Source organism: Vulpes vulpes, chromosome 15 (assembly GCF_048418805.1).
Source record: "Vulpes vulpes isolate BD-2025 chromosome 15, VulVul3, whole genome shotgun sequence".
In the NCBI taxonomy this organism is placed as follows: Eukaryota; Metazoa; Chordata; class Mammalia; order Carnivora; family Canidae; genus Vulpes; species Vulpes vulpes.
In genome coordinates, this window is record NC_132794.1 from 5,975,039 (window position 1) to 6,001,973 (window position 26,935).

General features: G+C 49.2%; 2 protein-coding genes and 1 long non-coding RNA gene across 6 annotated transcripts in view; 1 reads left to right on the forward strand and 2 right to left on the reverse strand.

Annotated features, from left to right (window-relative positions):
- The window catches only part of LCA5L (lebercilin LCA5 like), a 280,078-nt gene extending 276,194 nt beyond the window's left edge, over positions 1-3,884 (forward strand). For all 3 annotated transcript variants that reach the window (XM_072740540.1, XM_072740539.1, XM_072740541.1), the window contains one exon: positions 2,747-3,884. In XM_072740540.1, the coding sequence (XP_072596641.1) occupies positions 2,747-3,462 (716 nt within the window). In that variant the 3' untranslated portion in view covers positions 3,463-3,884. The remainder of the gene's footprint in view (positions 1-2,746) is intronic.
- On the reverse strand, positions 4-26,394 carry GET1 (guided entry of tail-anchored proteins factor 1). Of its 2 annotated transcripts, XM_025987275.2 has the most exons (6): positions 26,154-26,394; positions 17,634-17,799; positions 16,720-16,787; positions 14,580-14,694; positions 12,773-12,894; positions 4-3,430 (listed from the first exon to the last, which is right to left on the reverse strand). In XM_025987275.2, the coding sequence occupies exons 1-5, from the start codon at positions 26,253-26,255 to the stop codon at positions 12,821-12,823; spliced, it is 525 nt and encodes a 174-aa protein (XP_025843060.1). In that variant the 5' UTR covers positions 26,256-26,394; the 3' UTR covers positions 4-3,430; positions 12,773-12,820. The 2 variants fall into 2 exon arrangements, with proteins under 2 accessions (XP_025843060.1, XP_025843059.1); XM_025987274.2 differs by lacking the exon at positions 4-3,430 and having other exon boundaries at positions 10,923-12,894; positions 26,154-26,390.
- The window catches only part of LOC112910966 (uncharacterized), a 62,165-nt gene continuing 43,469 nt past the window's right edge, over positions 8,240-26,935 (reverse strand). Inside the window, exon 3 of the long non-coding RNA XR_011997644.1 lies at positions 8,240-8,258. This is a non-coding gene — a long non-coding RNA (uncharacterized lncRNA). The remainder of the gene's footprint in view (positions 8,259-26,935) is intronic.

A 26,935-nucleotide genomic window follows, 5' to 3' on the forward strand; every position in this document is an offset into this window, starting at 1 on the left:
TAATTTTAACCACTTCTAAAAGTCTCCTTTATTCTTAAGTTGTGAATTATTCTGTGCGTGTGAAAGGCTACACAAGACACAGATGCACAATGTAAAGAATCGTTAGGAAAGGAGCACCTGTGTAGCCGTACCTCCGGCGCTCGGCCCACGTTCGCAGCAGCACCCGCGGACCCTAAGCACAGCCCCGCGGCCCCCCCCCCCCCCGCGTCCCCCAGCAGCAACCTCCGTCTTCCACTCTGTGCCCGCCTCCCCCGGCTGCTGCTCACAGCGTCCTAGCCTTCCAGGTATCCTTAATCAGTATGTTCGCTTTTGACCCCAAGGAGCAAACCCAAAGCTGGCTGAGTGAAGGGCAACATCCCCCCTAACGAAGACTGGAAACGAGGACTCCCAGATGCAGACTCTGGCTCCAGCGTCCCGGGTGTGTGGGGCCCCTCCCCGGGGGCAGAGAACCCAGAGCCCTGGCACCTGCCCGGGACAGAGCGGGTCGGAGCAAACAGGCCACCTGCCCTGGGGTCAGCAGATTCGCCCCCCCGCCCCCGGGGGTAGGTCCGGGCAGAACGCTCCTGGGGACCAAGTGCAAGTGCCGGCCACGCCAGGCGGCGGCGCCCGACGGGGAGGGCAAGCCTGACGGGGAGGTCCGTGGAGCAGGGGGCTTGGCACTGAAGCCTCTGGGCCTGGGGAGGGGTGGCCCACTACCTCGGGTGCAGAGCTCTGGTGCCAGGACCTCCCTCCCCCTGCGGGCTCCTGCCATCCCCTCCTCCGCCAAGCCCCCTGGTTCCTAAACCCTGCCCCCCCCCCCAGTAGATGCCATCATGCCCTAAGGGCACATCCCCTCCTAGTTTCTGGAGAACGGGCGTTTGAAGGTAAACGTGTATGCCCGTCATCTGGAAAGGGCACTTTGCTACCCTCATACTTTAATTGGCTAGAAAATTCTGGGTTGGAATTTTCAGAATTTTTTCTTTTTAGGATTTTATTTATTTAGAGAGAGAGCACAAGCACAGGCCTGGGGCTGGGGATAGAGGGAGAGAATCTCACTGTCCGCTGAGCGCAAAGCCCAACACGGGGCCCGATCTCATGGCCCGGAGGTCAGGACCTGAGCAGAAATCAAGAGCCATACACTGACTGCGCCACCCAGACGCCCCTCTTCAGATCGTAAAGACACTGCGCCGAACTGTCCACGTTGAATTACTGCTGGAGGGAAATGTGCTGGAGTGCACACGCTGGGCAAGCACGACCGCTGTCACCTGGGGCCCCGGGGGAACACATTCCGCCCCCCCCCCCCCCAGCTCGGGCTGAGCAGGGTGGCCTAGGAGAGGCTCTGGAGGGGCCGAACTGGCCTGGAGGCCGCTGCGTCTGGTGCGGGATGGCAGGAGCTGGCAACCCCACTTTCCGTTCCTTCCGGGGTCCGTGGTGTGCTCAGGTTTTCCCCGGATCTGTTCGTCCGCTGTGGTGTATCGTCTGGGAAAGTTCATTCATTCCTTTGGCAAATATTCGCTGAGCATATACTGCGTGTGTCAGGCACTGTCCTGGGCACGGGGATGCAGCAGTGACAAAACGTCCCGCCCTCGTGTGCTTACGTTCTAGCGTGGGAAGGGAAACACGTAAGTTATGCCGGGTGGCCGAGGACCAGGACGCTGGCGGGGGGCACCTCTAGGACCAAACTTAGTAAAAACACACAAAGAGCCACATAAGGATGCATACTGCGGCTCCGTCTAGCAACAGGGAAACACCCCGAACGTCTGTCGAGGGGCCACGGGTAAAGAAATGGCACGTGCGGTCTATGGGATCCTGGGCAGCTATCCTAGGACGGGGTGGGTGCACATGGCCAGACGGCAGAGAGGGCACAGTTCGTAGAAGTGAAGCTGTTGGGTAGGAGAGTACGTAGGTTCATTTAAAATTGATAGATGCGGGGCGCCGGGGTGGTGCAATCAGCTGAGCATCTGACAGTTTCGGCTCAGGTCGTGATCTCAGGCTTGAGTTTGAGAGATCGAGCCCCACGTCAAGCTCCTCGCTCAGCAGGGAGTCTGCCTGGGGTCCTCGCTCTCCATCTGCCTCCACCCCCACAACCCCCCCTCATGCAGTCACATGTGCACAATCTCCAAAAAACAGGGGAGCCAGGGTGGCTCCATCGATGAAGCATCTGCCTTTGGCTCAGGTCATGATCCTGGGGTCCTGGGATCGAGCCCCACCTTGGGTTCCTTGCTTAGTGGGGAGCCTGCTCCTCCCTCCCGCTCTGCCCCTCCTCCTACTCGTGCTCTCACTCTCTAATAAGTGTTTTTTAAAAGTTAAAAAGTTTTTTGATAGTCAAATTACCATCCAAGAACAGCTGTACCAACGGACACACCCAATGGGGAACAGAAATTCCACTGTCCCCATATTCTCACAGAATCTGGAAATTATTTGCTGCTCGGATGGGTGAAAACGGTTCTCATTGCTTTACGTGGCACTCCAGCCCCCAGGAGCGACGAACATCCTCACTACTCAGCACATGTTAGTTCTTTCACGAGTATCATTTTAGTTTTGGTTTCGTAATCCTTACCGACTTGGTATGTTCTGGGGAAGCAGAACGTCTCGAGCTGGTTCACAGCGCCCTTCCCTGTATTCTAGTGTCGTGTGCATCTGCTGGACGTCTTTCTGTACGTCCCTGTGCCTGGCGGATGCCAGTAAGTGCGCTCAACAGGCCCGCGTGATATAGGAGCCCACTCATGGTATAAAGATCACTAAATAGACTATTTTCCGCATACAGATTTATCGAAGGAAGAGGAACGTTTGGAAGTAGAACCACCTCTGGAAAATGCTGGAAGACCAAGAGAGAAGAAAGATCAAGAGAAGAGACCCGCTTTGGTGAAAGAACGGGAACTGTCACCACCAAGGTCTGAAGTAACTCCTCCCGAGAAGGAGGGCAAGCGGGAAGACGACGCAGCCCAGGGGAAGTTCACAGGCAGCCTCCAGATAAATGACACGGATGAGACGCCTGATAAAACTGCTGCGGCCAGTATCAAAGTGCCCTTGCGGCCGAGAAAGCACTACTCCTTCACGGAAGCCACCGAGAACCTGCATCTCGGGCTCCCGGCCTTGGGCGGGCCGGTGGGCACAGGCGGGACGCGAGGCAGTCTCAGCGCTGGCAAGCCGCACGGGAGCGCAGGCCTCGGGCCAGAGCACGCGGTGAGCGGGTACGAGCCCTCCTTTGGCAAGTCTTCCCGAACAAAGGCCAAAGACACGTTCAGAGATAAGAAAAGCAGTCTAATGGAGGAACTCTTTGGGTCGGGCTATGTCTTCAAACACGACCAGGCCTGCACGGCTGCCCCTCCACAGCTCGAGGAGACGCTGGAAAGTAAGATGCACCATCTACCCCCCGGCCAGGCCTCCGCCAGCAACGCTTTCAGAGATTCTAAAGTAACTGTGGTAAATTCTATTAAGTCATCTTCACCTACGGAAGGAAAAAGAAAGATCATTATTTAAATACAATCAGCATCCTACTACATTCTGATTGGGTATTCTCGTTCTTGCGGGCCTTTAAATCTGACCACGCTGGGGGGGGGGGGGGTCAGTATTTCAATGGACTTTGGATAATTAAGGTTTTATTATAATCTAATTCCAAAAATCTGTTGTGTTTTAGCCAATGATGACATTTCAAATACAAAATTCTATCTTTTTTTTTTTCCTACAATGAAAACATGTCCAGGATCTTTGGGAAGACTCCTTTCTTTCATGGCTTTAATATCCTGTGGGACCCCACGCACGGTTCGTAAGTCCAAGTCAGTCAGCCAAGATGCACACATCTCGTATACGTAGGAATGTTCACAGCAATCAAATTGTGTTTTAACCAAAAAACACGGAAGCAGCTTTGAAAGGGACTATTAAAAAGACTATTAAAAAAAAAACAACAACCCCACAGTGTGGTTTTATCAAAATTATTTTTGAGTGTTCGATTCAGCTAAACCACCTTTGTGATGACACTCTCCTCGTGTACACCTGAGATCCACTTTTTATTTCTATTTGTTACATACCTGTCCCGTGTCCTTTTTTCTGTTAATCTTGCTGTAAAAGAGCATATGGAATAGTGTCCCCTCAAGCAAGCCACTCCATCCTGAGAGCTTCATTACATACTAGGACGAGACGGGCTGTAGGCCCCACGTTAATTGGTTTACTTACCTTCATCTACTTTTAAGGGCAACTTATTGATAATACGGACCACATTATTTCCAAAGAGCTTTATGGACTGGTGTGCAATATTATCACTTTAAAAAACTAAGAGTGAAATAAAACTTACTAAAGACAGTGAAAGCCATGGTAGGGAAACAGTTGTATTCAAAACCAAAGAAGAGGTAAACACTGCCATAAGCTTTGATCCTTAGGAAAACCACTGAGGGGAACAGAGAAGAGGAGAAGGGGAGGGAGGGACGGGAGTAGGATGTCCCATAGGCTTCTAAGGAGAGATATGAATGCCGAGCCGTAAATTCTGGAGAAATTTACTATAAGAATTAGAAATGGTATATGGAATAATATTCCAGTGTTACAAGGTCTACTTGCCTTTTTTTTTCTAAGATTATTTATTTATTCATGAGAGACACAGGGAGAGGCAGAGACACAGGCAGAGGGAGAAGCAGGCTCCCTGCGGGGAGCCCGACGTGGGACTTAATCCCAGGACCCTGGGGTCACGCCCTGAGGTGAAGACAGACGCTCAGCCACTGAGCCACCCAGGTTCCCCATAAATAAGTTTCTGACAAAAATAAGGAGAATAAAAACTCAGCATATGTGACAAAGAACATAAAAGACATATATAAAATCATTTAACTTAACTCTATAAATGGGCTTAGCAGCAGATGAAACCGATCGGAGAGCAAACACATCTGAAGAAGTGAGAGAGACAATACGAGGGGAGGTTAAGAGGGGGGCACAGATTACAAAGGCTGCACGAATACGTAATCGGAGCCTCTGAAGACAAGAGAAGAGAGCACAGCAGGGCTAAAGACCTAGAGAGATAAAGGGTAAAAAACTTCCTGATCTGATAGATGGTACCAATCCACTGAGTGGGAAAGTCCAATAAATTCCAAGCAGAAGGGGATCCCTGGGTGGCTCGCAGTTTGGCGCCTGCCTTTGGCCCAGGGCGCGATCTTGGAGACCCGGGATGGAGTCCCACGTCGGGCTCCCAGCAGGGAGCATGCTTCTCCCTCCTCCTGTGTCTCTGCCTCTCTATGTCTATCATAAATAAATGAATAAATAAATCTTAAAAAAAAAATTCCAAGCAGAATAAACAGAAATAGAAACAAAACGAGGGATGAGCACTGGGTGTTACACTGTATGTTGACAAACCAAATTTAAATTTAAAAAAAAAGTAAAAAAAAGGAAAGGAAACTCACACCTGGCTAGCTGGGGACAAACCGCAGAGCACCAAAGACAATGAGAAAGTCTTAAGATCAACCACAGAGAAGGAGGCAGCGTACTGTGAGCGCTTGTGGGTTGCAACAGCGAAGGCAGTAAACAGTGCAGGGCTGACGGGACAGCTGCTGCTACAAGCACAGACCCTGCAACTCTCTCTGTCCAGAAGGAAGACAGGGGACACCCCGCCAGGGCCTCACGAATGCAGGGATCAGCAGACCTCTTCTGTACAGCCCGGGTACGGGCCACATACCCTCAGTCACAACTACGTGACACCTACGCGACGCCACTGGAATGCGAAAATAGCCGGAGACGATTCATAGACGGGCCTGGCCACGTTCCAGTACAGTGAGCAAAGTGCAGCCCACACGCCGAGTCCAGCCGCCGCCTAACTAACTCCCGTTCTAACAGACAGACTTCAGGCAGGACTGGTTTGAGATAAAAGGTCTTCTGTGCGAGTGACAGAGTGAACAATGTGTAATGCTGAGCATCGCTGTTCTACACCACCTCTTGTAGGGTCACAGAGCGGTGACTCACGGAGCGGTGACACACGGCTGCGACATCATCCGTATGATGACAGCACCGTGTGCATCGGAGGAAAGGAGTGATGTTCAGGTGTTTGATTCTCACCCCGCTGCAGAGGACTGTAAAGCATCAACGTTAAGCATTGACAAATGTTCCAGTGTTAAAACAAGTATCAAGTAACCTCAAAATTTAAGAGGAGGAGGGATGTGAAAATAAAAAGAAGGCGATCGTGAGGTACTAGAAAGTACATACCGGCCTCTGCCCGCAGCTCCTGGCACAGAGCTCCTGAAACCCTGGTACTTCCCTGCATGGTAAGATCACCTGGAGCATCTTTTGTTCCAGTACTTGGTCTTTGACCTGCTCCTGACATGGGGTTCCTGAAACCCTGATAGTTTCCTGGGTGATGGCAGTGTCTTCTGTTCTAACGAGTAGACTCTGGGTGGGTCCTGGATGGGGCCTGGTCACCAGAAGCTTGGGATTTTCAAGCCCCACCCCCATACTCTTGAGAAGGGAGAGGGGCTGAAAATGAAGTTGCCGACCCACCATGCCTACCTGAGGAAGCCTCCACAGAATCCCAGCAGCACGGGGTTTGGAGAGCCTCTGGGTTGGCGAACACGTAGAGGGGCCTGGTGAGGCATGGAAGCCCCGTCCCACACACCTCGCCCTGATCATCCCTTCCATCTGGCTGGTCATCTGCATCCTTTATCATATCCTTTTTTTTTTTTTTAATTTTTTATTTATTTATGATAGGTACACAGTGAGAGATAGAGAGAGGCAGAGACACAGGCAGAGGGAGAAGCAGGCTCCATGCACCAGGAGCCCGACGTGGGATTCGATCCTGGGTCTCCAGGATCACGCCCTGGGCCAAAGGCAGGCGCCAAACCGCTGCGCCACCCAGGGATCCCTATCATATCCTTTTATAATAAAGTTGCAAACAGGGGTGCCCGTCTGTTAAGTATTTGACTCTTGGTTTTGGCTCAGGTCATGATCTCAGGATTGTGAGATCGAGCCCCACATCAGGCTCCACACTCTGTATGGAGTGGAGTCTGCCCCTCCCCTGCCACTGCTCCCACACTCACTCACACATGCTCTCTCCCCCTAAAAAGAAGTGTCTGCGATAAACTTAAACAGGAAGTGAAGAGATCCATGAGCTGCTCTAGGAAATTAACCAAACCCAAAGAGGGTGTCATGGGAACCTTTGACTTAGAGCCAGTTGGTCGTTCAGAAGCACAGCCTGGATCTGAGATCGGCAACTGCAGTGGGTGGGACTTGTCGTAGGGGGCTGAGCCTTTAACCTATGGGATCTGATGCAGTCTCCAGGCAGACGGTGTTAGGCTGTACTTGAGTCACTGGACATGCAACTGGTGTCACAAAGACTAGCTTGTTGTGGGGAAAAAGCAAGTTCATAGTCCCCTGTAAATAGACTAGACATTTCTGTTAGAAGAAAACACACTGGATGTGTAAAATACAGCCATGGGCTATTTATACACATATCCAAGCCACGGAGATACAGGAAGTTAAAGGGTGAGAAAAGATACCCCCGGTAAATACTATCTAAATGAAAGTTGATGTTGCTCTATAAACATCTGTAAAAAACCAGACCTGAAGGCAAAAATTACTACTGGAGATAACACAGGGTACTAGAAGGGTACATAAATCCACTAGAAGATGTGAGTTCTAAACATGTATGCCTTTAACAATAATTTGAAAACAAAAGCAAAAACTGACAAGTTCACATCACTGCGGGAGATTTTCACATACCCTTCTTGGTAATGGTAGGTAGCCCAGCAAACAAAAAAGCACCAGTAAAGACAAAGATGTGAATAAGACAGCTGGCAACTCTAACTTAATGGATACACATAGAAGGCAACTTCAAACTTGTATTTTTCATCACAAATGGAGCATTCACAAAAATTTTATCCTAATATAAAGTTGAGAAGAAATGGATAAATCCTACACTAATTTGCCTAATATGATTCAAGAAGATATAAAACTGAATAACCTCATAATCACTAAAGAAACTGAAATCAGTAATCTTTCAATAGAAATGAGAAAACGGAGATTTTTACCAGCAAGTTCATCATATATTCAAAGAACATATAACTCAGACCTTAAACAATCTGGTCCAGAATATAAAAGAGGGAACATTCTCATTCTTTCTCATGAGGCTGGCATAACCTTGCTAACAAAACCAGGGATCCCTGGGTGGCGCAGCGGTTTAGCGCCTGCCTTTGGCCCGGGGCGCGATCCTGGAGACCCGGGATCGAATCCCACGTTGGGCTCCCAGTGCATGGAGCCTGCTTCTCCCTCGGCCTGTGTCTCTGCCTCTCTCTCTCTCTCTGTGTGTGTGACTATCATAAATAAAAAAAAAAAAAAAGATGAGGAAAAAGATAACAATGTCCACACTCAACACTTCTATTCCACACTGTACTGGAGGTTCTGGCCAGAGCAATTAGACAAAAATGAAATAAAAGGCATGGTTGGAAAAGAAGAAGTAAAACTATCTCTACTCACAGATGATATGACCTCGTAAACAGAAAAATCCTAAGGTATCCACTAAACTACTGGGACTCATAAATGAAGTTGCAGGACATAGGATCAATGTAGAAAAAAATCAACCTCTATATGCAAGCAACAACTAGAAACGAAATTTAAACAATTTCATTTATGATAGCATCAAAAATAAAATACTTATGAATAAATTTAACAAAAGAAATACAAGATATCATCTGAATACCACAGAACATTGTTGACAGAAATTAAAGATCTAAATAACTTGAAAGACAGCCCATGTTCATGGATCGGAAGATCTAACACTGTTAAGAAGGCAATACTCTCCAAGCTGACAAATTCAACATAATCCCCATCAGAATTGCAGCTAACTTCTCTGTAGAAATTGAGAAGCTGGGGCACCTGGATGACTCAGTCAGTTAAGCATCTGCCTTCAGCTCAGGTCATGACCAGGGTAGGGTCCTGGAATCGAGCCCTGCATCAAGCTCCCTGCTAACTGGGGAGCCTGCTCCTCCCTCCCACTTGTGCTCTCTCTGTCGCTCTCCCTCTCAAATAAATAAATAAAATCCTTAAAAAAAATCGAGAAGCTAATTCTAAAATACATATAAAATTGCAGGGGACATAAAATAGTCAAAACAATCTTAAAGAAGAAATACAAGGGATCCCTGGGTGGCGCAGCGGTTTGGCGCCTGCCTTTGGCCCAGGGCGCGATCCTGGAGACCCGGGATCGAATCCCACGTCGGGCTCCCGGTGCGTGGAGCCTGCTTCTCCCTCTGCCTGTGTCTCTGCCTCTCTCTCTCTATCTGTATGACTATCATAAATAAATAATAATAAAAAAAAAATATTTAAAGAAGAAATACAAAATTGGAGTATGCACGCTTCCCCAATTTCAAAACTTACTACAAAGCAACTGTCATCAAAACATTGTGGCGTTGGTCTAAGTAAAAACAGTGTAGGGCAGCCCAGGAGGCTCAGCAGTTTAGCACCACCTTCAGCCAAGGGTGTGATCCTGGAGACCCGGGATGGAGTCCCACGTCAGGCTCCCTGCATGGAGCCTGCTTCTCCCTCTGCCTATGTCTCTGCCTCTCTCTCTCTCTCTCTCTCTCTCTCTCTGTGTGTCTCTCATGAATAAATAAATAAATTATTAAAAGAAATTAAAAAATAAAAACATTTCATGTTTAAAAAAAAATAAAAGAACAGACATGTAGGTGCATGGAACAGAACTGAGAGTCCAGAAATAAACCCACATATTTACAGTCAACTGATTTTGAACAAGGTTGCCAAGACCAATCAATGGGGAATAAATGTTCTCAACAAATGGTGCTTGGACAACTGGATATCCACATACAGAAGAATAAGGTTGAACCCTTAACCTCATTCTCTATACAAAAATTAATTCAAAGTGGATAAAAGACTTAAATGTACAAGTTAAAACTACAAAACTCTTAGAAGAAAACACAGACCTAAATCTCTGTGACCTTGGATTTGGCAATGGATTCTTAGATATGACACCAAAAGCACAAGCAGCGACAAAAATTTTGGCAAAAGCTACACAATATTTATTCAACTTTAAGAACGAACTCTCGGGCAAGAGTCAGTAGAGAGTTGAAAGAGGGATGCACATACTTTACGTTTCAAATATGCAAGCAGAAAAGCTAACCCACACATACAAGGGAGCCCTGAGAAAGGATGGCATCCACGTGGTGTGCAGACCAGCAACACACACAGCTTTGAATCTGCCGACACCACCACCGTCCTGAAGGACTTGTAAGAGAACAGCATCCTAGAAAATTCTAATAACTGTTCCTTGGTAACGCCTCAACTGTGAAGAAAATATACTCCCTGGGAAAGACTTACATGGCCCTAGTGGAAAACCATTATGTGATTTTCTTTTTAAGTTAGATATTCCTGAGTACTGAATTGAGACATGCAAGGGGGGGGGAATAATAAAAGCCTAAGAAAAAAGTCTCTGGCCCTAAAGACACTTGTAGCATCACTGAAAACCCTTTCTCTCTCTCTCTCTGTCTCTCTCACACTCACACACACACACACAAACTACCCTCACTGAGAGCTGTGTATATGTAAGAAAAACCATGGGAGGCCAGAGAGCCCAGCCAACTCAAGGGAGTGACCTCGCTGACTAGCGTTCCTCTTCCTTGTGCCGGCAACAGAAGTGTATTAACCCCACACAACAATGTCTGCGGGCTGGTGTATAAAGACCTCCCTGTCTGAATTATCATACATGTAAAGTGAATGAAACTGGCGTAAAGAGAGCTTTAGATGTATTCTGTATCAAACAGGTGTTTCTCTTCATGTAAAGCCATAAACTATATCCAGTATTTTTTAATAGAAATACAAAACCCATAGCTGTCCAAACACAAATAGAAAAAAGTTAAAGAGCAAATGTTAACACCAGCAATCCCAGTTCTGTGGATCACAGGAGACTTTGCTTCCTTGCTTCCAAGTAGGAGGTTTAAAAAAAAAAAAAAAAAAAAAGCAGTTACTAATTTTTTGGGTATTTATTTCATAATTTAAAAAAAATTTATTTTAAAAATGCACACAATATTCACATACATATGGAATATCGTTGGAAGAATTATAAGAAACTGGTAATAGAAGACAGGGGTGATAGGATAGTTGGGGGCCAAAATACCTAGTTTCCATTGAATCCTTTTCTGTAGCTTTTAAATCCAGTACCATGTTTATTATTTAAAAACAACTACTATTTCCGAAAAACCACAATGATGTAAAACAAGAAGGATGCTTACGTGTCCCTTACGTAATCTTCAAAAACTGCTACTGCTCACGTACAGCTGTACATTTTTTTCCTCTAGCCTTAGTGAGATTCATCAGAATTCTCAAATAGGAACTGAAAGAACATATCTTTAGGAGACAGAGGAGGGTCTCGTCAGGGAGACTGTACATGGATTAGCGATCCAAGGGTGTCCCAGAGCACACTGTGCGTAGCCACGGATTGCTCACCACACAACCTGCCCTTTAGGGGGGCAGCTCGCTCTGTGGGGGGCAGGGGAGATGAGACACATGGTGTCGAGCGCCCAGGCCCCTTGTGCTGCTCTCTTGGCCTCATAAGTGGGGCTTCCCATCCTCTGTGGCCGAAGGACGCCCTCTGATGCTTCTGCTATAAATGCTCCCGTGATCCCTGCTCCACCTCCTTTCTTAAAGCTTAAGTAAACCTGGGGCTGGAGACATCTGAATGATGAACCGACTCCCCTCTAGAAATGATTAACTAAGCCACCCCCGCACTCTGTGTTTTCCTGGTACAATTCATGGAAGTAACAATGAGCTCCTTATTAGATCATCAGGGAATTCAACAATACAAATAAGACTTCTTAAAAACCAGTGATAGGAGTTTAGCTTCACAGGTCTATGGCCCCCGAGTTAACAGGTTAACGTCCTCAGTCACTTGTCACAGTTACAAACTTGTCACAGCAAGTAAGTGGCTCTAAGGAAGGAAAAGTCACACAAGCCCTTGCAAAAATTTTAATATAAAAAAGTGTTTTACATGGAGAAACTAGACTTACTATGGTGACTGTTTCACAGTGAATACAAATATCAAGTCACGATGTTGTACTCTTGAAACTAATAATGTTTTACATCAATTATAATTCAAAAAGAAGAGCAACACAATGGTAAAAAAAAAAAAAGTGTTTTAAAAGATGTATCCACTCAATTTAATCAGAATTCCTAGTTTGTTTTCAAATTTGTTCCATTCTACAGAACATAAATATTAAATGCTTATAAAACACACTTCATCTGAAATGTTTTAAATATAAAACACACAATGTGAGCATAAAACAATGCATTATGATCTCATGAACACATTTACAAAACACAGTAACAAAAAGATAACTTCAAATAAGTAAATACTATAGGAAGGCTTGCCCAACGAATGACATTTTAAACAGAGAAAGAAAAACACACAAATAATGTCAATTAGTGTTACTCTTTTAGTAGTACTACAGGAGATTTCAAATGCTAGTAGTGATAGTAAAATTAAATTGTTTTCTAATCTGGATGAAAAATAGTGCAAAGTCTTTAAAGTAATTACATTAGAAAATTTTGACCTTCCAGTTGGCAACGTGACCTTTAAAATATGCCCACAGTGCACACAACCCAAGGAACGTGGACGCCCAGGCCACTTCTGGTAACAAATCTGGGCCTTGCCAGGACACACATGTGAGACCGGCTTTCCGGTGCAGTGACAAGTCACAAAATGATTACTCTCGTATCTCACATAAAATCCAAGAACAAACGCATTCAACAAAAAAAACTAACGTGTGCTTTTGTTTCCTTAAAAAAGAAAAAAAAAGTATAAATTGGATTTTTAACCTACTAAGTGAAAATCCATTCTTTAAAATGCCGTAGCCACAATCGTCTTCTTTCAGCTGAAAGGGTGAAGCACAATCGCCACGACCTTGTTACAGACTAAAATCCAACAGGTAATTCCCACACCACCTGGAAACAAAGAAACCCAGTATGAGAGAGCAGGCCCAGGGTTCCGCCCACATTTCCTACCTCTGCTCCCTTTAATTTACAGGAGTTCAACCCTTTTGCAGCAGTGCCAGGCTAAGAAAAACTAGGTGTGTGTTTCCTGGATTCAAACTCAGACCTTCCCGTGATTCACAAGCTACCTTCTTTACTCAACAAGAACTACCCAGAACAACAGGCAGAGAGATGTGCATTGTGGATTACAGTATTAACAAACTGGAAAGCCACCTTGGGAGACTATGCGTTTTTCCTTCTCAAAAAAACATTATAAACAAAGCCATGTCTACCCATGCCAGTGCCGCCCAGCTGATGATGGAGAGGCAGGAAGACAGGCTGCAGGAGTGGCCCATGGCCCGCGAGATGCCTGGAAGAGTGGCCTCACGCTCTCCTGTTAACCAGCACTGACACCCAACCCGCGGCGCCCACAGGTGGGTAGGGGTGGTGGCCCAGGGGGGGAGGGAGAAGGCGTGGCAAAACCGGAACCTCTGAAACAGTCACTCCTTTACACTCACTAATTTGCCCCCAGCGTCATCACAGATCACAACCAAAAGCTGACTGATGGGGACGTGTGCCGCAGGCAGCGTTAGGTCTGAGAGTAAGAAATTAGGACCTAAATACATATCTTTTCAGGGGAATTAGTAAATGATGATACATCCAAATGAAGAGTAGCTACTCAATATTCCTTTAAAAAGTTTATTGATATGGGGCAGCCCCTGTGGCTTAGCGGTTTAGCGCCGCCTTCAACCCAGGGTGTGATCCTGGAGATCTGGGATCGAGTCGCACATCAGGCTTCCTGCATGGAGCCTGCTTCTCCCTCTGCCTGTGTCTCTATCTCTCTCTCTGTCTCCGTGTCTCTCATGAATAAATAAATCTTAAAAAAAAAAAAAACTTTTACTGATATGGGAAAGAGTTTACAATATAAGTAAAAGGGAACCTAAAATTATATGTGCCAGATGACATTAGTTGTATAAACAGAAGACTGGAAAAATATACCACGAGGTTGAGATGTTATCTATAGCTTATGAAATGTTTTTAAGTTGTTCTTCTATTCTTATTCGTTCTACAACGATATATACTACTTTTTAACATCCAAAGGATATCATTACCTTTCAAAAATAAAAGAACGTGACTGGCAGTAAACGCTGGAGAGATGCCAAGCATATATCCGGGGGTCGGTGTTTCAAAGAACAAGATTTCAGACTCAAGGTACGGGGTGACATTCTGTAAGCAACCTGAGGTGGACTCCAGCTCTGCCCCTTAACATTTCAGTGACACTGGACAAGGTAAGCAACCTCTCTAGACCTGTTTCTTCACCGTGAGCCTTGTATGAGGCCAACACACAAGGTACTGCTCACAAGTGAACAGGGGAGCTTGGGTTTCTTCACCTTGTACCCCACGTGTCTACAGAAGCCTATCCGTGGGGCGCCTGGGTGGCTCAGTGGTGGAGCATCTGCCCTCAGCTCAGGTTGTGATCCTGAGGATCTGGGCAGGCTCTAAGTCAGTGGGGGGTCTGCTTCTCCCTCTGCCTTTGCATAACCTCCTGCTTGGGCTCCCCCCCCCCTCAAAAAAATAAAATCTTTAAAAAAAAAAAAAAAGAGAGAGGCAGAAGCAACTTATCTATTCTTCTGCTCTGGTTTCCAGAAAACTCTTACCTGCTACCCTAGTAGGAAATGCTACCAGGCGGTCTAGTGGAGTTATCCATTTGCTTGGCACCACAGCCACGGGGACAGAATAATACTTCCAGATGAGCGACACCATGAGGGCAGCCTGCAAAGACAGTACTGATGAGCGGACCAACCCACTGGTCACACACCCCGTAACCAAAGAACGATGAGAAACGTGGAAACACACTAAAGAAACTCTCCAAACTGATGCCCTCAGGCCCCATCAACCCAGTCCTCACGGACATGGACACAGACACATAGTCACTGATTTCCACTGTTAGCACCTTGAAACAGAGTCTAATTAAAGACTAGCTCACTGGACATCTAGAACACTCTGCCGCCAAGTGGGGTAGCCGTCTTTGTGAACGCCTATGTCACTGTTTTAATCTGAGTAATAAACATACACTATTAATTTAGCTGATAAATTAACCAAGGTCACCCATAACAAAGGTGTTCTTTTTTCACTGAGCATCTCCTTTAAGTAGCCAAACTGTGATAAATACACCTTATTGGTGACAAAAGTGATTTCATGCCTCTAAGATCCTCGAAACACTAGTTTGTCCTCCCCCCTGTATATAGTACTGGCACCTGCATATGGAGGGAGCCCTGTGGGTCTAAATGGCGGGTGGCGAAGCAGCAGCATCCCTTCCGCAGTCTTCACCCAACCCGTGGCCTTGGATGAGGCACTCAAACAAGCAGACTTAAGAGAGGAAATCTGGCTTCGTTCCCACCCCTGGGAAACCTAACCTGGCGTCACAGGGACAGGGCTTCAGGATGACTATACTCAAATGTACCCAGGCATCCTGGGCTTGGGGCTGGCTCAGGTCCTTTAGCACAGTGAGGACCACATATAAGGTCCCAGAGGTCAGATGGGAGCTGCCAGCGCGTCAAGAGCACGTCCACGACCTCAGAGGAAAGAAGCAGGAATAGTTCCCCAGGAACTTTCTATCCCAGGCAGGATAGCTGGGAACCAAGAGTGCTGGACTCCACTGAGTACAGTAGGATTCCCCCCAGAGAGTGGGCAGCGTTTCCCACATCCGCATGCCCCATAACAAGCAATGACCCAAACCGACCATGTAGAAAATACAATGTCTCAATAAGCTTCTCTCACTTCCCCACGGGCTCCCTAAACTGCACTGGAATGAAGGCAATATGAAAGAGCCCCAGAGAAGCTGCTTCAGCATTCATGTGGTAGAGAAACCCCGTTTCACAACTCAACAGAGACTTTCTTGGAATCCTCGTGCACTGCTGGTGGGAACGCAAGCTGGTGCAGCCACTGTGGAAACAGTACGTTGGTTCCTCAAATCACCATATGACCCAGTCATTCCACTACTGGGTACTTACCCACAGAAAACAAAAACACTCATTTGAAAAGATACACATACCCCTATGCTTATGGCTGCATTATTTACAATAGCCGAGTTATGGAAGCAGCCCAAGGTCCCTTGATTAATGAATGGCTTAAGAGGAGGTGGGGTATAGACACGTGTATATATACACAACAGAATACCACTCCTGAGTTAAAAAGGATGAGAGCTTGCTGTTTTGTAACAACGTGGATAGATCTGGAAGGTACAGTGTTAAGTGAAATAAGTCAGAGAAAGACACCGTATCATTTCGCTCATATGTGGAATCTAAAAAAGAAACCAAACAAACGAAAAGCAGATCTATAAATACAGAGAACTGATGGTTGCCAGAGGGAAGAGGAGCAGAGATGGGTGAGACAGATAAAGGGGTACAAACTTTCAGTTCCAAAATAAGTCAGTCATGGAGGTGAAAAGTACAGCACAGGGAATGTAGTCAATGGTACGGTAATAAAGTTGTATGGTGACTGCACATCACGGTGAGCACGGAGTAATGAGGATTGTTGAGTCATTACGTTGTACACCTGAAACTCATCTGACGCTATGTATTAACTCTACTTCAATTTAAAAAAGAGAAAGGCTTTCTTTTAGTCTAACTTATAAATTCACAGAGTTTTCAGTTCCATCCTGGAAGGATCACAACACAGAGCAGCAGAAAGTGGAAAAACCTGAACTCTCAGACCTGGATTCTGGGGACCGCAGAGTTCTGGAAGACAGTCTCTTAACAACTTTAAGGACCCCAGATGACACAACAAGACACTTACTTGCAATATATAGAAGGCAACACTTATAACCCATTTTATCTTGGCCAATTGTGCTGTCCGAGCTTTCACTGAAAGAAAAAAAACAGGATGAAATCGTTATCATCAATCCTGGAAAAAAAGGAAAATATTCAAATACACAGAAATGATACTTTCCTCATATAAAATATTTTCTAATCGTGTTGTGTAACATTTATTCAGTATGTTTAGGAAATAGAAAACAGAATTTCTTAAAAGCCACACCTGATGCTGTTAATTAAAACAGAATCACACACAGATGATAAGATTTGAAGCTTTAATTTTGAAAACCCTTAAAACTATGTGTCTACATCAAAGATCCTCTTGACAGGCCACATAGCAACAGGACTACATTCGCTCCCCAGGTCTCCCCGTCTACACAGTACGCCAGTGCGAACGTGGGCCCCTCCGTCTGTCATACTAGCCGGGGAGGCAGCTCTCACTGTGCACGTTCCCAGCACACGGTGACGTGACGACTTCCTCACAGGAGACTGTTGGCGGAGGCAACACAGTGATGAAGACCTGATCTCGACTGTCAGTCTATTCTCAGATAAGGACACTCTGGGCGTGTTGTAAAGTGTTCACAAAAGCCCTCGGGCGTCCCCTATGACACTGTCTCTAGACTTATATCAAAAAATGTTGAATTCGAAAATGTCTACCTACAAAAACAGAAGAAAAGCTAGGAGGATGTTAGCTGTTTCTGTTTACGAAGCAAAGATTCACCAGCAAGTAAGGAGAGAGCTATCGTGACTACTGGGCTTCTTCTGGACAACTTACAAGTTCCTTTTAACACGTAGAACATCTAAGAACCAAAACATACGTTCTACCAATCTTTACATGAAGCCTTCTCTAGTCGTCAGCTCTCATGACGCTTTCCACGCTACAACTGAAACCAGTACCGTGAGTTTTAAGCTTATCCGTCATCTTGTTGATCTTCCTCTCTAGCCTGGCGTATCTGGCGAATTCATCCATCATGTTGACAGTGGAAAGCTCCTGCTTCATGTCCTGGATCTCTGCTCTCATCTGTGCCTCCTGCTCGGCATCCTTCTGCAGCAGCCTGGACATCTGATGGAGCGGACAGCTGGGGTCAGTCCCTTCCCACACGGGCACACCATCCCCCCACCTGCTCCCGCATCCCCCTGCAGCCGCTTCCACCTGGGCTGGCTTCCCTTTACCTACACAGCCAGCCTCGGCTGCCTGGGCCTGCTGCTGCCCTCTACACCCACCACAAAGACAAACTCCCTCTGATGTGAATCACTGTTCCAAGTATACGTTTCCTTTTGCAGTCATGCCCCTGAGTCGCTCCAGAACAAATGTATATATCTTTCACTACAACTATAAAATTGTGATTATGAAACAAAAACCAGGCTCAATGGTTGAGCATCTGCCTTTGGCTCAGATTATGATCCTGGGGTCCTGGGATAGAGTTCCGCGCCCAGCTCTCTGCGTGGAGCCTACTTCTCCCTCTACCTGTGTCTCTGCCCCTCTGTCTCTCTCATAAATAAATAAAATCGTTAAATAAAATGAAAAAGAAAACCAATTACAGCCATTATTCAGGTGACAGGGACCACACATCCTCTTCCCTCCCTGAAATATCCAGTCCTAAATAGGCAGGCAGAGAAGAGGGGTGGGTGCCAGTGAGGAGGTGGTGGCCCAGCAGGAGGACTCAATTCCAAGCACAGTGAGGGGGCACTCCCACAGAGGAGCACCCTGACAAGGGGGACAGAGAGCCAAGCATGGTGATACGAGCATCTCCAGAAAGGGCAGCCTGGCATAGAAGTCGGAGCAGGATGCACACAGGATGAGAGGAAAGCACCCAGCCAAGCCCCAGTCAGAGCCCAAATGGGCCAGGCAGGCATGGGGGTGGGAGGTTAATTACAAAGCAATGATCAAATACATGAAACATATCGGAAATAATAGGAGCCAGTTTTTTCACTATCAGAAAAGGGGATTAAAAACATGGATGGGGGAAGAACCTGAATGAATTCTTCAGTGTTGAATTAGGATTTCAGACATGGGTGTGAACTTGGGGGTTTTTGATGGGTAGAGAAATACAGACGAATGTGCTTGTGAAGAGGCACCTCCAACAGTGGGACCCCACACCAGATGATCCCAGGTGCCCCCCCACAGCCAGACCCCAGATGTCCCCCCATGACCCCGCACGGGATGACCCCCAATGCCCCCCCCCAGAGCTGGACCCCACACTGGACCATCCCAGGTGCCCCCACCCCCGAAAACTGGACCCCACACGGGACAACCCCAGATGTCCCCTCCAACCCCCCCACAGCCGGACCCCACAAAGGATGACCCCAGATGTCCCCCCCCCCCAACACACACACACGAAGGTACTGACACTCCCTACAGGGAGCCCAGGGACCAGACACAGCAGTGGCCACCAGGTGGCACCCGGCAGCCGGCTGGCGAAGTGGGGGGGGGGGGAACATCTGGGGTCGTCCCATGTGCGGGAGAGAAATTCCCCCAGTCCTGCCCCCAAGCGAAGTGTGAACGTCCCATGGCGCCAGAGGAGATGCCAGGAGAACACAGCATCCCTTCTGGGACATGGGTCAAAGACGTCCTAAGGCCATTGCGCACACTCCCTGCCCTTGCCATATTCAGAACCGTCAGCCACGCACGTCAAGGAAGCCCCGGGAATCTTAACAGGCTTAAAAGATGTGGCAAGTGTGTGCAACGCAGAGTACTGACTGGGATCCTTTTGCTACAAAGGAGCTCGCCTGGGCCGAGTGAACACAGGAGCGTCCGGTAGGAAGGTTCCTGAAGGCTGTGTTGTGGACAAGGCCCCTGTTTGCAGTCATGTGTCGAGGAATGCAGGGGTGCAGGCTGACTTTTTTTCAAACGGTTAAGGAAACAAAATGTTCTCTGTATTGTATGTTTGTTTCAAAAGTTTAAAAACAGATTTAAAAAACAAAAAAGCTGAAAGAGGATAGTGTATGTAAGTGTACGGGCACACAGCAGTGCACAGGAACAGTTTGCCCCTCCAGCTTGGGGTCCTCTCTGCACAATAGGGCAACTCTTCAGACAGGGCCTGGGAGCCAGCCACGCCCCATCACAGGTCCCCCGGGGCTGCCTGCCCAGGAGCGGGTTCCAGGACACCCTCAGATGTGGTGGCCTCCAGGGCCTGTGGAATGAAGCCCTTTTCGTGGTCCAGGAGAGGTCTCCCAAGGGCTTGTGGACAAGCACAGTGCTGGCTGCTGCGCATCGTCCTGCAGGCCTCGCCCAGAGTAGAGGCCTTCACACCCAGCTGTCTTCATCCCCTCCACCCAACACTGCAACTACAGGACGAATATACTCCAGCCTGATCCACCCTGGAGACGAAAATAGGAACGGCCCAAAACTCATCAAACTGCCCCCCAACCTAGAAACAGTGAATTTCCCTGAACGCAGATTATACATCAATAAACCTGACTTTTAAAACTCGATCTTCAGGGCAGCCCAGGTGGCTCAGCAGTTTAGCGCCACCCTCGGCCCAGGGCGTGATCCTGGAGTCCCAGGATTGAGTCCTGCATCGGGCTCCCTGCATGGGGCCTGCTTCTCCCTCTGCCTGTGTCTCTGCCTCCCTCTGTCTTTCATGAATAAATAAATAAAATCTTTTTAAAAAATTAAAAAATGACTCAATCTTCAAAAGACGAAACAGAACCACAAATGTATTATTTAAGAGCATATAGGATACATAAAAAAATTTGAAAACTGAAAAGACCAAAAGATGTTCACTCAGGAGCAGACGATGAACAAGGGCGTGAAAACTGGGAAGTCTCGTGGTTAAATCAGACAAGTGTCGTGCTGGGGGTGGAGGGTGGGTGAGTAAATTACATCTACAAATAAACAAAAATACTTGGAAGTGCCTACATTTATAAATAGGCACCGATATTAAACCAAGACCGCCTTATAAGGGACAGTTAAAATGGGCTAGAATTATGAGCTGAACTGTAACATCCAATGAGATTTGAATTTTTACGTGTCCTGAGTACTGATTTTCCAAACAAAAACAAGCCTCCTTCCGTACTCAGAAGCACCTTCTAGGCCATCAAACCTCCTACTTGGCAAACAGCGGCTGCGCGGGGCACAGCTTTCAGAGACCTGGACATGGATCCACAACGAATTCCCGAGAAGAAAACGAGTTTTCCAAGACTCTTAGCAGACGCAGGCAGTGGAGGAACCTAGGGCGGAACCAGGAGCGGCAACCCCTCCCGTCGCCCCCGCCTAGACGCGGCCGCAGGCCTGCAGGGCTCGGGGTCCCACCAGACCCCCGGGTCGGGCCAGGTGCACGGCGGGGCCCGACAGGCAGGACGTCAGGGCGCGAGCCTGGGGTCACGCGGGGTCGAGTCGAGGCGCGCTGCACCGCTCGGTGGGTGGCCCCTGGGCCCGACCCTGAACGGCAGCGCACGACGACGGCAGCGCACGACGACCCGGACGGCGCCCTCGGGCACGCAGGGGGCACCGGGGAAGCCGCATGCGGGGCGGCCCGCTAAGGCGCCGCGCTCCGGGTCGGGACAAGGGCCGAGGGGGCCCCACATCGGCCCCTACGCTCGGCCCCCCAGGCCGGGCGCCACGTCGAGCCCCACCTCGGCCCCCACGTCCACCTCGACGCCCACCCCCACGCCCGCCCCCACGCCCACCCCCACGCCGGCCCCCACGTCGAGCCCCCACGTCGGCCCCCACATCAAGCCCCACTTCGGCCCCCACGTCCACCCCCACGTCGGCCCCCCCACCCCCACGTCGAGCCCCACGTCGCCCCCCGCCCACCCCCACGCCTGCCCCCACGTCGAGCCCCACCTCGGCCCCCACGCCCGCCCTCATGCCCACCCCCACGTCAAGCACCACGTTGGCCCCCACATCGGGTCCCCCGCCCGCCGCCACGTCGAGCCCCACCTCGGCCCCTTCGCGCGTCCCCACGCCAAGCCCCACGTCGGGGCCCCACGCCCGCCCCGCCAGGACAAGGGCTGCAGGACCAGGGCCGCGGCTCCTCAGGCGCCCCCGTCGGGACCCCCCCCAGCACCACCCCGCACCCCGATGGCCAGTGCTCGAGCCCCACATGCACGTGGGCGCTCAACCCCGTGGCCCCCTCAGTGACCCCACTACTACGACCAGGGGGAGGGGCATCCTGACGCCTGGGGGCCCCCAGCGGGGACTCAGGAGGCGACCGTGCTCCGGGTCCCGGGGAGGCCCCTCCGGCCGCAGGGCCCGCAGTGTCCGTGCCTCGCCCCAGTGGCCTGGGCCCCTAGGCGGAGAGGCAGGCGGCCCCACTTTCTAGAGCAGAAAATGAAGGTGACTTCAAAGTCATCAAACATGGAAATGGCGGCGAGCCCCACACGCCGCACCCGGAGGGCAGCCTCCGCCCCGCCCAAGCCCACGGTCTAGTCTACACCGCCGGGGCCCTGGCGCGGCGCCTGCGCAGTCCGCCTCCATCACCCCTCCTCCGCCGGCGTGCCCGGGCCGCATGCGCAGTGCACGCAGCCCACCGGGACGCAGGCGCAGTGCACGCAGCCCACGGGGAGGCAGCAGCGCGCTCCGCTCCCGCCAGGCCTGGGGCGCCTGCGCAGTGCGCCTCCCCACTCGCGTGCAAAGCGGTGCTCGCCGGGGCCTGTGTCTCCCTCTGCCTCTGCCCTTGGCTGAAGAATGGCCCGAGGACACCCATTACGTGCACGAGGCGCTCTCATCCATATGCCCTGTAACCAGCTTGAAGAGAAGAGACAACTCGGTAAAATTCCAACCAAGTCAGCACACCGGAGGCCGCAGGGGGCCTGACCCAGGCACCCACCTCCACGCCAGCGCCCTGCAAGCCTTAGCTTGGCTTGCAGTATTTAAGAGACTTATGCAAGGGCCTCAGCCAGCCCATCTGACTATAACGGGATGAAACACTGGCGGGAAGACAGGCTGAGGCTGGGATTCCGAGTTCGAGGACATGGCCCATTCCCAGGCAGGCTTGTGAGTGTGTCCCACTCACATCCTCCAACGGCTCCTGCATTGGGCCGCCTGTAATGCTCGTGGAAGCAGTCGTACCCTACCCAGGCCCGGAGCGCTCCTGACACCTTTACTCTCAGTGACCAGGCGGTACGGAGGTCTTCAATACTTTTCCCTGTTCTGAACGCCAATGTAGGGGCTGTGCTCTGCTAGGATAAGCATGTTATTACCCGTTGGGCCTGGCTGACAACCCTGACAAACAGCGTGACGACCACGGAGAATCATTTAAGAAAGCTAACTGGTTTGAGGTCGCACAGGTTATACAGGCTGTGGGAAGCAGCGCAGAATGTGGACCCAGGTCCAAAGACAAACCCTGGGCTCTTTGGTCTGAATGAGGGACATCACGGACACGAGCCTCGTGCACATCCAGACTGCAGCAGTAACCTCTGGTGACAGTGTGTGCCAGCTGCAGAGCACCAGCTTGCTGGAAGCTTGGTTAAGGAGCCTGATGATGACAGGTCTTACCTGTAGCCACTACCGTACCCCAAGCACACATCTTTCTCCCCTTCCGCTAACGGGAAATCATGAACAATTAATAGAGGAATACAAAACCAAAACAGTCTCTCTGAGCAATTTGGTTTCGTATAGCTCCATAAGAGGTGAAATGGAATAGGGTACGCAAGAAGAATCAAGGGGATACAGCCAGAAAGATAGGCAAGCAACCCACAGAAGAAAATATTTACAAATCATACATCTGGTAAGTATTTAATCCACAATATATAAACAACTCCTCACCCAACAACAACAAACCAAATGCCCACTCACTCCCCGCTGTGGGGCCACAGAGGATGCCTTTCCCCTAGGGATAGTTCCTGGTGCCCCATTAAAAAGGAGGCAAAGAGGGGGTCCCTGGGTGGCTAAGTGGTTTAGCGCCTGCCTTCGGCCCAGGGTGTGATCCTGGAGACCCAGGATCAAGTCCCGCATCGGGCTCCCTGCATGGAGCCTGCTCTCCCTCTACCTGTATCTCTGCTTCTCTCTCTGCGTGTCTCTCATGAATAAATAAATAAAATAAAAAATAAATAAAAATTTAAAAAATAAAAAAGAGGCAAAGGACTTGAATAGACATTTCTCCAAAGCTATACAGATGGCCAATAAGCACATAAAATGATGTTCAGAAACACTAATCGCTAGGAAAATGCAAATCAAAACCATAACAGGAAGCCAGCCACCTCACATCCATTAAGGATGACTACTACAAAAACAAAAGAGAAAATACCAAGAGCTGTAAACTGTGGAAAAATTAGAACCTTGTACATCACCTGGTGAGGATGCAAAATGGTGCAGCTGCTATGGAAAACAGTTTGGCAGTTTCTCAATAAATTGAAAATAGAATTGCCATATGATCCAGTATCCCACATCCAGGTATTTACTCAAAAGTACCAAAAGCAGAGACTCAAACAGGTATTTACACACCACTGTTCCAGCAGCATTATTTACAATAGCCAAAAGGTGGAAACAACCCAAAAGTCCATCAAAAGATGAAGGGATGAACAAAATGTGGTATATACACACAATGAAATATTATTCAGCCTTAAAAAGGAAATCAAAAAAAAAAGGAAGGAAATCCTAACACATGATACAACAGGGATAGACTGTGAAGACATTATACTGAATGAAAGAAGCTAGGCATAAAACGAAAAATACTGCATGATTTCATCTATAAGACATAACCAGAGTCATCAAATTCTTTTTTTTTTTTTTTTTGAGTCATCAAATTCTTAAGACAGGAACACCTGGGTGGCTCAGCAGTTGAGCGGCTGCCTTCAGCCCAGGGCGTGACCCGGGGTCCTGGGATCAAGTCCCAAATCAGGCTCCCCACAGGGAGCCTGCTTCTCCCTCTGCCTGTGTCTTGAAAAATTCATAAAGACAGAAAGCACCGTAGTTGCCAAGGGTGAGGCAAAAGAGGAATAGGGACTTACTGTTTAATGGACAGAAGATGGAGAAGCTCTAGAGATGGATGGTGGTTGATGGTAACACAATAATGTGGATTATTTAATTCCACTGAACTACATACACTTAAAAACGGTTAAGATGGGAACTTTTATGTGTATTTAACGAAGATTTTTATTAAAAAAAAAAAAGAGGGGAAAAAAGGGGGGGGGGCGCAGAGGCCAGCTCTTCAAGAATCTTCCTATGGAATGCTAAGTACCTGGGACATCATTTAAAGACCCGGGTAGTATCAAAGGGGTGTGGGGAGTTAAGAAAGAATCCCCCTTGGGCAGCCTGGGTGGCTCAGTGGTTTAGTGCTGTCTTCAGCCCAGGGCGTGATCCTGGAGACCCGAGATTGAGTCCCACGTCGGACTCCCTGCATGGAGCCTGCTTCTCCTTCTGCCTGTGTCTCTGCCTCTCTGTCTCTCATGAATAAATAAATAAAAATTAAAAAAAGAAAGAATCCCCCAAGCCTAGGTAGTACAACCCTAGAGTTTTACACAAAACAGGTGCTCCATGAATGCTAGCAGAATAAAGAAATTGTATCTAGGCTTAAATACCACCCCCTCCCCGCCCATACACACGCCGCCAATTTACATCAGGAGATCACAGAAGAACTGCTGTTTCCCCCAAAGCTCCAAGGCGTGCACCCAGTCTTCGAGGTCTTTCAGGCTGTCAGACTCCCGCTGTGGGCATAAAGGGGGCGCCCTTTCCCTGTTTCCCACACACACACCTTATCACGTTTGCCCCCAAACCTATACCTGTGCCCCCAACGGGCAGAGGGATAAAAAAAAAAAAAAAAAGGGAGAATCACAAACCAAGGATCAGCGTGCAACCCAGCAGTCACCAGCTGGATGACCCCGTGCAAACGACCTGACCCTCTGAGTCAGAGGCCTCCGCTGGGAGGTGAAGGGAGACCGGATGACATCTGCATCTTACAGCAGCGGTGACAACTGGACACGAGCTCATGTACTGATGCCCACGCAAAGGCGCGGCCTCGGGCTGCAAGAACGGGGGGCGGCTGCACCCTGAGATCCTTCCATCTGCAGCCTGGCGCTGCATGCAGGAGGCCGGGGCCTCCGTGGGCCGGGGCTCGGGGCCCGAGCAGCGAGGGCTGCTGCTGCACGCCTCGGGGGACCCGGGGATAGAGCACTGAGCGCGGCGGGCGGGGGTGGGGGAGGGGCAGGGGTGCACCGAGAACCTCCGGGTCCGCGGGCTGCTGCCACCTGGAGACGCGGCCAAGTGTTGCCAGGTCATTCCTTCTCCTCCCCGAGAATCCAGAAATCCGGATTCGGGCGTGGTGGGGGGGTGGGGGGGGGGAGGTAAAGCTTTGCAACTTGTAGACGCTAGCAACTAAAAACTAATAATAATAATAATGAAAATCTCGAATGCAGAACCGCCCGACCGAGACGCCTCGGCGGCCGGTCCGGGACCCCCGTGTGCACGCCCGAGCTCGCCGGGGACCGAGGCGGCGACCCACCGGCCCCGGGGAAGGCAAGGCGGACACTTACGAAGGAGGAGAAGGAAGGGAGGAGGATCCTGAGGACGTTGCACCCGAACACGAAGCTGAGCACCAGCAGCCACGCCCAGCGGTCGGCCTCCGCGCCGCTCATCCCCGCTGCTCCCGGAGCTGCGGGCTCCGCTAAGGTAACTCCATGGGGACCACGCCGGCGCCCACGCCGGGCGGGCGCCTGCGCAGTGGGGCCCGCGCGGCCGCCGAGGCGCAGCGCCGCGCCTGCGCACTGCGCCACAGTGGGCGGGGAGGCCGGGGCGGACGCGCTCCAGCGGAGTCCTTTGGCCCTTCCGGCTTCCGTAGCCTGCCCGCACCCTGCCCCCACCCCGTCAACCTGCCCCCGGGTTTCCAAGCCCTGGTAGTGGTTGGGCTGCCACCAGCCCCAGTTTGGCTGGAGGAGCTGCGAACCACTTGCTATTTTTATATAATGTGCACCTTTATTTTTTTTTTATTTTTTTTTAATGTGCACCTTTAAAAAAAAAAACTGCCTGACTTTTTTTATTCCTAGAGAAATTTATTTTATGAATTTTATAGATGCATAAATAAGCCTTCCCATAGATGATAAACTACTGTAATTACGGTAGCGAGTGAGCGCAAAGAAAAAAAAAAGTTTTGTGATTATATGCAAAATGTAGGTTTGCATTTCAAAACAAAGCATTGAAATCTAAACAATTTACTAAGCTGCATACCTAAAAACAAAAAAAAAAAAAGGTATTAATCAGAAGGTGCTGTTCACAATCAGCCTGTAATTACCTAAATTTAGGTGAAATGAGGTTTTAT

Coding starts and splice junctions, on each gene's coding strand:
- GET1 (XM_025987275.2), bottom strand. CDS start 26,255: ATGAGCGGCGCGGAGGCCGACCGCTGGGCGTGGCTGCTGGTGCTCAGC. Junction 16,788..17,633: donor GGATAAGCTTAAAACTCACG/GTACTGGTTTCA, acceptor TTTTTCTTTCAG/TGAAAGCTCGGACAGCACAA. Junction 14,695..16,719: donor TTGCCTTCTATATATTGCAA/GTAAGTGTCTTG, acceptor CTGTCTTTGCAG/GCTGCCCTCATGGTGTCGCT.